The sequence below is a fragment of the Malania oleifera genome, chromosome 5, assembly GCF_029873635.1.
Source record: "Malania oleifera isolate guangnan ecotype guangnan chromosome 5, ASM2987363v1, whole genome shotgun sequence".
NCBI classification, from domain to species: domain Eukaryota; kingdom Viridiplantae; phylum Streptophyta; class Magnoliopsida; order Santalales; family Ximeniaceae; genus Malania; species Malania oleifera.
The window spans coordinates 43,847,384-43,859,209 of record NC_080421.1 but is presented as its reverse complement, the minus strand read 5'-3'; the positions used below and the strand labels follow the sequence as shown (position 1 = coordinate 43,859,209).

Sequence of the window (11,826 nt, the reverse complement as noted above, 5' to 3'; positions counted from 1 at the left end):
GGAAGATGGAGGAATAGAAGAAGAAGATGATAGCTCCATGGATTTCGATTGCTGTGATACCATGTAAGAAGCCAATAAATAGTGGCTGTGCTATCTGGCATATTTTATTCATAATGCAAAGGCCTTTATATACAATTACAGAGGGAATCAAAAGAATAAAAAAAATGGTTACAAAAGAGGTTACAAATAAACCAAAAGGGAATAATCTGTTGGGGATTTAGTTGGGTTTGTTACAACTGCTGATACCCCTTCAATATTTTCACTCCATATGAAAATATATTAAATTCAAGATTTTATGATAATGCAGTTTTGGAAATGTATTAAATTCAAGATTTTAGTGAGGTGCAGTATAAAATAATATTAAAATTTATTTAATAAAGATTATATGTATAAAAATAATTATAATTAGAGAAATTTTTAGAAGTGTAGAACAAAATTGGGAGACGTCCAGCGTGGGTTGGTTCGTTCAGCCGCCCTAGCATCTAGAGGACACCATAGCATCTCCAATGATATGAGAAATACGAGCCGACGCGCAACCCGCCAGTGCCTCCGACCCACCAATCCTAACCCCCTAATGCGTCCCACTCAAGCAGTCCACGGATGTGAGCGCGTGGAAATGAGACGGCAACTTGAAATCCAGCTCGCACTGTTGGAGGCCCGAAAGAGCCAAGACAAAGAAAGGCGCACGCGTCACCGCTCACTTCTGTGGTTCGCCGGTGACGGGAATTAAGTGCGCCCCTCGCGTTGCCCCTCCAATATTTTCGCTCGATAATTTATCGATTCGATTTCAAGCTTTCTAGGGTTCGAGATTTGAGCTTTCTATGAAGTTTTAGGTTTGAATTTGGACGTGCCTATCTCCTTATTCTGTTTAACTTGCTCCCCTTTTTGGGATATAATCGAAAATTCCATAGTTTTAGATTTATTTTCCCTTTTGTAACGTTATGTTGTTTTGTTACTGTGTAGCTTGGATTTCTCATATTGAGTGCGCTTGAATTTCAGTGTTTTCTTGTTTCAATTTGTTACAAACTGAATTCTATCTTTATTGTCAGGATGATTTGTTTTGTTTTGGTTGTGTTGTTAATGCTTTCACATGGTTAGAAATATGGACTATGAATTTCAGTTTTTGACGAGCTTGGTGTGCAAATGTTATGTATATAAATTGATGGAGCTTGTTGTTAGTTTTTGGTTTATATTTTCGGGGTTAGTTTTCTGATTTACCCAGAAAATGACCCTTAGCTAAATAATTTTTTGTCTCATTTTTTTTTTTTTTTATTTAAAAAAACTAAATTAAACTGGCAGTTGGCGGAAGGCTTTGTTGAGTAGAACGGTGGAGCTGCGCTGGGTATCTTTAAGGTTACTTGGAACGGGCAGGAGCTTTGGTTGTGATCCTGAGCCTGAGTTTGAGTTCAGTGTGGCTATAAATTGATATTAGCATGATCTTGCACACACATTTGCATTAGTGTCTCGTACATATAGAAAGTTTGTAACCTTCAATATATTTTTTCCATTCTAAATAAAATGGAGAAAAATTTATACAGGAAGAAAAGGAGATGATGCTACAACAAGGGAGAAGTTGTCCAACCTAGAAAACTAGAAAAGACAGAAAGAAGTATGAAAAGAAACACTCTAACTAGGATAGCAAGTTCTTTATTCTCTCTGAATATCGGTTCAAGCCCAAAGGCCATCTTATGAACTAAGTTTGTTGCAAGTCCTACTTCATCACACACAATATTTCGCAATTTATTATGTAGACAAAAAAAGAATTCAAGAGAGAACAAGACAAAACCAAGTTTAATTTTAGCACCCAATGGAATCTGTGTCAAGGTGCTGAAAAGAATGGAGAATTATGCAGTCTATTGACTATTGTAGAATTTGAGCAACATATATACCAACATGTGATTCTTATTGGGCCCCAAGAAATGAAATTGATTTGATATAAAAAGATAGCAAACTGAACCCTACCTGACTCTTAATCTGGCCAAGAACAGAGTTGCACCCCCGCCAACTTAATTGGATTTGGTAGCTGTGTATAATGAGACCATATTTTTAAAAAGCACTCACTGTTTGTTTGTAAAACGGTCATGCTGTAATGGTTTTTTCAGATGTTACAAGACATGTAACAAGCGATTGTGAATTTGTTTATTGCAGTAGAAGATTTTTATGACTTGCAGATTCACATGTTTTGACTCCAAAAATGTTACCTACTAACATCTTAAGATTATTTTAAGTTAGTTTACATGCAACGTATGGTAAACATGTGGAGTTATATATATATATATTTGATTTCAGAAAGGAGAAACAACTTTGAAATTGTTACCATTCATTATTTTATAGAGTATGTATGTAACCTAACTAAGAAATTAAAAAATAATGAAACATAGACAATGGAAACACAATCATATTTCATAATTCAAAGCATGATCACATAAATGCATAGACATTTTGATCAACTGGTTATTAGGGCGGAGCAGTTCAGATCAAATGGTTGTACTTCCTTGGGGAATCATTGGAAGACCTTCCAAAATATGTGTTTTTACTGTTCCATGTAACATGGGTTTGTTTCCCTTAATAATTTAGTTTTAATTTTTAGTTCCATCTTGACCATTTGATAGCAAATCTGATGAATACAGTTTATAAATTTGATCATCAGGTTTTTTTTTTTAAAGCTTCAAATTTGGAAAAAAAAGGCAATATAGTGTAGAAAAATTATTTTAAGCAGTTCACAATCAATGTGAGGGTATAATGGCATGTAGCAGACAATAATGGTTGCTACAATACCATTGAAGATCTTTATTTCTTCATTTATGCAAGCATTCCCTCCAGCTCAGGCTAAATCTTCAGGCTCTGTTTTGAAGTACAACTAGTAACTATGCAGAGTGCAGACACAAATGTATTTCAAGAACTAACCACTGTGGTGGACACACATTGCACACAATGCCACATATATTCTTGTATGTAATATACATAATTGTGGGCTAAAAAATATAAATTCCTTTTTCAATATTTTGATATTTCGGTTAGACTCTCAACACATGTGAATAATGAAACCATTAAAACCCTATTGTCAAATATTTTGTGAATGGCTGAATCAAATTGGCCTTGAGTTCTGTATATTATATATAGACTTTACAAGAATGCTATACGTGGAAAGTAAATAAGGACTAGCATGATTCTAGCCCTATACAAGTAAACTATAATCTATCAAGCCCTATACAAGTAAACTATAATCTCTTAAGCCCTATACATGTAAACTAAATATATGCTAACTGTACGAAATAATGAATTGAAATATAAGGAAATAAATGTGGGCTGAAGTAAGGAAAGAAATCTTTTGCTTTGCTGTTTGCTGTTTCGTTGACAGTCCCCCTCAAATTGATGTGGGTTGATCAACAGGCATCAATTTGCTACTTAAGAAGCAATGTCGATGACGAGTGAGAGCCTTGGTGAAGATATCCGCAATTTGTAATTTAGTGGAAATGTGTGGAAGAGTGATAACATGAGCTTCAAATGCTTCATGGGTAGAGTGACAATCGACTTCAATATGCTTTGTGCACTCATGATAGAAAGATTGACTGTGATTTGGATAACGCTCGTATTATCGACATGTAGAGGTGTAGGATCGGTCTTAGAAAAATCTAGCTCAGCAAGCAAGCCTCGAAGCCAAATAATTTCAGAACAAGCCAGAGACATCGCCCGGTATTTAGATTTCGTCGATGACTTAGAAACTCTGTCTTGCTTCTTGCTCTTCCAAGAGATCAATGTATCACCTAAGAACACACACCAACCAGTGATGAAGTGATATGTATCCGCACAACTAGCCTAATCATCATCGCTATAAGCAGCAAGGCGAGTGGAATTGCCTGCAGGGAAGAATGAAGAAGTCTCTTGAACATAGCGTATTATCCTACGGATAGCAGCCAAATGAAGATGACGAGGAGTTTGAAGAAACTGGTTGACTTGCTGTACAGCATAAGAAATGGCAACCCAAAAACCTGCTTTGCCGACAACCATGCAGCCACAGAAGTACCGAAAGAACAGAGAAAAATTCTAGAAGAGAAAAAAAACCACAACAACCAAGAACTGAGAAGACAAAAAAAATCAAAGGGAAAAAAAACCTAGCAATCAGCTGGCTCTGATACCATGTCAAATATTTTGTGAATGGCCGAATCAAATTGGCCTTGAGTTCTGTATATTATACATAGACTTACAAGTATGCTATACATGGAAAGTAAATAAGGTCTAGCATGATTCTAGCCCTATACAAGTAAACTATAATCTGTCAAGCCCTATACATGTAAACTAAATATGTGCTAACTGTACAAAATAATGAATTGAAATATAAGGAAATAAATGTGGGCTGAAGTAAGGAAAGAAATCTTTTGCTTTGCTATTTGCTGTTCCGTTGACGCCTATACCAAAAAGGATTTTCAAACCAAAATGCCAAATTAATTGTAAAATCAGTTTGGTTTTGGTTCAGTTTTTAGTTCTTTAATGAAATAATAATACCTCTATTTGTAAGTTCTCTGGCAACTGCAAAAATGTTGGGGAGAAATGAGAGCAGTCATAATCCTTGGGAATGTAGTGTCCAGCTTCTAAGGTTGTATCATTCATTATTATGCTTGTGCAATTTTAAAAATCACAGTATCCCCTAATTTTCCCTAATTTTCAAATAGATGGTGTTGACGGTTATCTTAGTCATTTAGCATTGTTACTGTGTGAGTGTTATGTTAGCAAGTGAGAGTTAGTAAAGGTATTATGGTCATTGGTCTGTACTTTGACATATATTATAAAAAGAGGGAGAGACCTATCATTGTAATTAGGTTTTCAATTTACCCAATTATTCAACATCGTATCAAAGCATGATTTTGAGACCTAAACCCTAATTGTCATAGCCACCATTAAAGCACAAGCCTAAAGCCCTGAATCTGTTGCCTGTCTACCATCGTAGAAGAATTTGCAACAACGCTATAGCCCTAAAATACAGCCAGCAGCTGCTGGAAGCAAGAGCAGTTGCCGGAAAATTCCTGGTCCACCCTGCCAGTTTAGGAACACAAAATCTACTATAGATTTTGCAAAAACAACACCATATTAATCCACAAACCTTGCCGATCTGCCTCCCACTGAAATCCCATCTCCAGAAGCTTCCCCATGCGCCCTCATGCACTGGTCAAAGGTTGCCAAAGCCAACCCCACGAGCCGGGGCATGAAGCCAACTTCAGGCATGTTTCTGGCCTGAATTCCTCCAGCAGTGCTGAATCCCTCTATAAACATATTATTGAAGTTCTTCATGATGCTTTTGGTCTGAAGATCTCTCCTTTTTTAGTTGCTCATTTACGACATCCAAGGAATGGTTGTTTGATGCTTATAGCAGATGTTTATCAATGTTATTGAGTTTATTGGACTTGAAATAGTCATTTACAGCATATGAGGAATGGATGTTTGATGCTTCTAGTTGCTGTTTGTCAATGTTTATTGAGTTTATTGGGCCTGAAATAGTGGTATTTGTGGTGTTTTTGATTTGTATGTTGTGGACTTGTGGTTTGCATTGGTTGTTGAAGGTTGTGTATGTTGGGATCAAGTTGGTGAATTTGAAAAAATGTTGCCTGCCGTATTTTTGATCTGCTGCTCTATCGAGGTTGTATGTGTGTTAGGATTGAGTTTCCAAATCCCAAAAAATGCCTCTCTCTCTTGTTAGTTACTTGTTTAACTGAATATTGTGCTATAGCTGTCTTAAGGAGGAGTATTCAAGGTTCTTGCGGTATTAGGCATCCCAACAAGCATCTCATCACATTGCCTCTTTTGCTCAAAAAGTAGCCATAGCATCTGTATGTCATCCAATATCTCTCCCACTAGTCCTTGGGTTATTATCTCTACTGCTACTGATCATATGACAAGTGTCACCAACCTCTTTTCTTCTCTTAAGTATTCTACAGATCTACCTCAAGTTGCCCTTACTAATGGGTCCACTACAGCTACTAAGGGAATAGGAACAGTAAATCCTACTCCCTCCATCTCTCTTTCTTCTATTCTCTACATTCCTAAATCCCTTTTTAATCTTATTTTTGTTGATAAAATTACAAAGTCACTAAAACCTTTTTTCTTGATTTTGTCCTTTATTAGGATTTGAACTCTGAAGACAAGGAAGATGATTGGCACAAGACATGAGGTTGGTGGACTTTACTGCTTTGAGTTGCTTTCTTCTCCTATTGCCTATAATGTTGTTGCTACACCACATCAAATCCATTATCGCCTTGGTTATCCATGATTGGACAAGCTAAAATAGCTAGTTCCTACTTTGAGTTTCGTGTTTAACATCGACTGCGAGTCTTGTCAATTAGGAAAGCAACATTGTGTTACCTTTGCCTCCCAAGTCAATAAAATGAAGCCATTAACCCATTTATGTTAGTTTGTTCCGATGTTTGGGGTTTGATTCATGTCACGTGAGCTTTGTTGACCTTGATGAGTCCCTTCCTCTGCTTAGCCTTTTCGATCCTAACTAATTTTCTTCGTCTAGTCTTCCTACATCTTCATCTAGTTTGAGTCCTTCGTGTTGCTTGGATCGTCCCATCTACAAATGTACACACGGTGACCCAAGGGAGGAGAGCCTCCTTTAGCTTCCACTTCTATGCTTCTAGTTCCCTCATTAGATGATCCTCTTACTCAAGTGGCTGATCCTCCTATTGCTATTCAAAAAAGTAAACGAACTTGTACCCAACATCCAATCTCTAATTTTGTTTCTTATGATTTCTTTTCACCCTCTTACTACTGTCTTGTTAGTCCCTTGTATTCTATTGCTCTTCTCAAGTCTAGTTTTGAAGTGTCGTCCTATTCTGGTCGGAGGAATGCAATGATAGAAGGGATACATGCTCTACAGATAATGATACTTGGGAATTGGTATGTCTTCCTCTTGGTAAGTCTGTGGTTGGTTGTCGTTGAGTGTATACTATGAAGGTCTATCTAGATGGTTCTATGGCTTGATTGAAGGACCACCTTGTTGTTAAGGGATTTACTCGAGTGTGTGGCTTGGACTATTTAGACACATTTTCCTTTGTAGCCAAACTTGCCTTAGTACGTTAGTTCATCTCTTTAGCCACCACCTATTACTGGCCTCTATGCTAGCTGGACGTGAAGAATGCTTTCCTACATGGCGATCTTTTGAAGGAGATCTATATGGAGCAACCACTTGGGAAAGGTCTCTTATATTAGGATCGAAGTCATACTCATATTTAGGAATATATTGATGTAGATTAGGTCGGGTCACCTTTCGACGAAAAATCCATAGCCGTGTATTGTATCTTTGTTGGTGGAAATTTGGTTTCTTGGTGGAGTGAGAAACAAACTGTGGTGGTTAGGTTAAGTGCTGAGCTAGAGTATAGGGCCATGGCTCACGCTACATGTGAACTTGTTTGGTTGAAGTACATGTTGGAAGAACTGAGTTTTCCACATTCTCAGTCTATGGAGATGAAGTGTGATAATCAAGTTGCTATTCATATTGCCTCCAACCTGATATTCCATGAGTAGATAAAACACATTGAAGTTTATTGCCATATGTTCGGGCGAAACTTGTGTAGAAGCTCCTTACCACCACTCATGTGAAGTCCTTGTGTTAAATTCATTTGTAACAAGCTAGGAGCGTATGATATATATGCTCCAACTTTACGGGGAGTGTTGATGGTTATCTTATTTATTTAGCATTGTCAGTGTGTGAATGTTTTGTTAACAAGTTAGAGTTAGTAAGGGTATTATAGTCTTTGGAATGTACTTTGACATGTATTACAAATAGAGGGAGAGACATACCATTGTGATTGGGTCTTCCATTCTACCCAATTATTCAACAGTTTGCACCAAAAGCTCTGTACTTCTAAAGGCATAAGATCTTTACTTTGTTGCTTTGGACTGTGTCTTAGCAGTTGATCTCCCATATTCATGTAGGATTAATATCCTCGTGAGGAGATAGATTTCTTGGAATTAGGAAGAATGTATGTAGCTTGTTAATTTGGCTTTGTTTCATATTTTCTTTTGCTCTATTAGTATGATTTTTTTTTAATGGACGGTATACAGGGATTTTGTGGTATTTTAGGGTTTATTTGCTTGGTATTAGGGCAAAAAATAATGTAACCTATGAGGACTCTGGAGAAAAAACATTGGGAAACTTTTAGGGCCTATTTGGTATCGTTTTTATTTTATTTTATTTTATTTTTTTTATAGTCATTATACAATGAAAAATAATATTATGAAAACGTGTTTGTTTAAGTTAGTTCTCTGTCTCTGTTTACGGTTTTCACTAGTCTGCGAAAAAACTGAGAACCAAATTTTATGGTTTTTCAGTTGTTTTGGCAACCTATTGCTAGAATGTTTTAGTATCTAAAATTAACTTTTTTGGATTAACTCATTCATTTTATTTATACTTTTTAAATAAAATCAAAATAAAATGATCATATGAATTTAAAATATGACTAAAATAAAAATGCCCATTAAATTTCAAAAAAATTAAAAAGCAATTAAATCCATTTACAAAATAGTTTTACTCTATTTCAATTGTCATATACAAAAAAATTGGTCTTGTAAAGTGAATTTTGAAATATAATAATTAGTAAAATGATTATAATATTTTTTATTTTTATTATAGTATCTTTAATTTATATTACTTTTTAATTTTATTATTTTAATCATATCTTGTAACTATTAGTTTATTCAAGGACAAAAATGAACATTTGTTTAATCAAAATTTTAATTTGTCTTAGTTTAGAAATATTAACCAAACTGGTAGTTGGTTTTTGGTTTTTGGTTTTCATTTCTGGTTTTCGTTTTCATAATTTTTGACAATGATGCCAAATGACCCCTTAGGGATCAATCTTGATTTGTCATCTCCTTTGTGAATTTCATCTGGATATCAATTCAAAAATATTGATTTTGAACGACTTGACTGGGAAGTATGAAAATGTGTGAGTAATTTAGGCTTGTAAAGTTTTGTTTCCTTGGGGAATCTTACTTGAGCTATTTTCAAAGTTCTTAGTGGAAAAATTAGAAACTCAATGTTTTTTTTTTAATTATGAACTTTTAATTTCTAATGCGTGAAGTCTTGTAAAGAGATGCCTTTTTTGTTTAATCCATGTTGGTTATCTAGGGATTCAATATTTGGAATAAGACATGAAAAATTAAATATGGCAAGAAAATGTGATGGACATTATTGAAGCTCTTGCTGAGATATTGGAATTCAATGAGGGCCAAAGTGAAGGATGATCATACTATTTGATATAGATTTAAGAGTAGAGAAATTGGGTATTGAGAAGAGGAGGGTTAGGGGAAAGTACACTTTTAGTCCTTAATATTTGGGTGTTATATCAATTGAGTCCTCTATGTTTCAATTTGGTCATTTTAACCCATTATGTTCTAACATTATGCAACATTGACCCAATTCCTCATGAAGTCTTTAAATTTCAAATGAAAACATTTGAGCTTTTGTGCGTCAATGTGTCACAAGTTGAACCATCATGGGTTATTGTCTCCAAAGTAAAACACGGGTTAATGTCTATACTACTACTACTACTACTATTATTATTATTATTATTATTATTATTATTATTATTATTATTATTATTATTATTATTATTCTTGTTGTTGTTAATACCAAATCTTTTCGTGGGGCGGCTAATGGGAGGAGGAGAAGGAATTTTTTTTATTAAACTAGTACTACTACTTAATACCAAATCTTTTCGTGGGGACTACTGCTACTACTACTAGTAGTATTATTATTATTATTATTATTATTATTATTATTATTCTTCTTCTTGTTGTTAATACCAAATTTTTTCGTGGGGCATTATTATTATTATTATTATTATTATTATTCTTGTTCTTATTCTTATTCTTATTCTTATTCTTCTTCTTCTTCTCAATGTGTCACAAGTTGAACCATCATGGGATACTATCTCCAAAGTAAAGCATGGGTTAATGTCTACTCTACTACTACTATTATTATTATTATTATTATTATTATTATTATTATTATTATTATTATTGTTATTGTTATTCTTGTTGTTGTTAATACCAAATCTTTTCGTGGGGCGGCTAATGGGAGAAGGAGAAGGAATTTTTTTTATTAAACTAGTACTACTACTTAATACCAAATTTTTTCATGGGGCGGCTAATGGGAGAAGGAGAAGGAAACAATGTATATCAAACTTCAACAGATACCATGTTAAATTACCACTTTACCTAAAAACTTTAGCTGTTAGGTTGTGGGCGAACAATGTATACCAAGCTTTAACAACTATCAACAACCAAAGTATAAAGCTGCATATGACAAATCACTTGAGTTTGACAAACGCTAGTTCATCTCTAATATTCTCTTTCTCCAACCTTGTGGGAAGAGAGCATAGGTTGGAGTACTAAATAGATCTTCACATTGTCATCATCACCTAAATCACTCAGGACTTCTGTTTATCTTTTTTTTTGTGGCAGACACGACTTGGTCAGGACATTGTGTGGCTTGATGTCCAAAACCTTGACATTTGAAGCACTTGATTGATGGTTGGACCTTAGAAGTTGTTCCTTCAGGGGTCCTCCTCCAAGGGGTATTAGTCTGAATTCCTTTACCCAATTGCTCAACTGACCTCTCTCACACAACTCTACTAGTATCTTCTCAAACTAAAGGGTTGAAGTTGCTCTAGGAGGATACACTTCATATCCTCCTCGATCTCAGTGGCAACCCATACTGCATCCCCAACTATAATGAGACGACATGCAGCAAACTTGGAGGAAATAGCTGGCTTAAACCCTTTCCTGTGTGAAGCTACCGTTACATCCTCTTTTCATTCTATGTTGGCATAAGTAGCCAAATGATAGAACCAACTGGGTAGTCTGTCGCGGTCTTCTCTTTTTGCTTCAAATCAAAGAGTTGCAGATGAACACACTGGTAGTTGGAAGGTAGAAGTTGCTTGTGCATGGTTCGCTTCATCTCATCACACGTAATCACACCAAAATCTCCTTCTAAAGGTCTCCTGTTGTTTAATCCACCAAATTCGAGCAGCTCCCTTCAATTTTGATTCAGCCTAAGCCTCTTTCATGTTGTACTATAAGAAATAGTACCCAACCAATCATGAAATTCATCGGGAGAAAAATCACCATTGAAATCTAAAACTTCTAGTTTAATTCCGTTAAATAATCACAAAATGCAGTGGTTTGGAAATATGCTTTCTTTGCAGTTATTTGGGGGCTGTGGCAGGAACATTATGCATGCATTTTTTTCAGGGAAGAAGTTGAATTTTTTGCTGGTTTGGGAGAAGATTCATTATATGGCATCTCTTTGGTTTGCTGGTTATGGGAATTTTAAGGGGGGTGAGCTTTTTGGATATTCAGCACAATTGGTGATATTTTTGGTTTGATAAAATTTTTTTTGTTTTTTTTTTTCTTTCTCGTCTCTTTTTTGTATTTTTATCTGGTTTGTCTCAGATTTTGTTAAGGAGATGTCTTATTCTTCATGTATATTCTTTTAATGTATCAGCGAACTTCTTCTGATGCTGATGCTTGCAGTGAGGCACTTGCTTGCAAAGAAAGTATCATGCTCGAAATCAAAATATCATGTTGTAGATCAAAATATCAGGGTCAAAACCTGTAATCTCATGGTTGGAAACAATTTCTTTTGACTCTGGAAGTTGCAGAAATTTCTGGGAATTTTCCAAACATGCATCACCAGCATGTGGGGCACGTGTGTAGCGCCGGAAGTGACTTTTCAGCAATGAACTTTGGAGTGCAGGTTGATCAAATCATCAGAAGGTGCAAATTGCAGTGGTGGAGGTGGTGTGCAGAAATAATCCCAGGAAC

The 11,826-nt window shown here is 35.4% G+C and overlaps 1 protein-coding gene across 6 annotated transcripts in view; it reads left to right on the top strand.

The window, feature by feature from the left end:
• Positions 1–483: 483 nt before the first annotated feature.
• LOC131155072 (protein PHOSPHATE STARVATION RESPONSE 1) overlaps positions 484–11,826 on the top strand; it is a 34,836-nt gene continuing 23,493 nt past the window's right edge. The window contains exons 1-4 of one of the 6 annotated variants that reach the window (XM_058107985.1): positions 484–833; positions 5,726–5,825; positions 5,934–5,992; positions 6,121–6,166. In XM_058107985.1, the coding sequence (XP_057963968.1) occupies positions 6,162–6,166 (5 nt within the window). In that variant the 5' untranslated portion in view covers positions 484–833; positions 5,726–5,825; positions 5,934–5,992; positions 6,121–6,161. Of the gene's footprint in view, positions 834–5,725; positions 5,826–5,923; positions 5,993–6,120; positions 6,167–11,826 lie in introns of all 6 variants that reach the window. The other 5 variants (XM_058107984.1, XM_058107989.1, XM_058107987.1 and 2 more) reach the window with 5 other exon arrangements.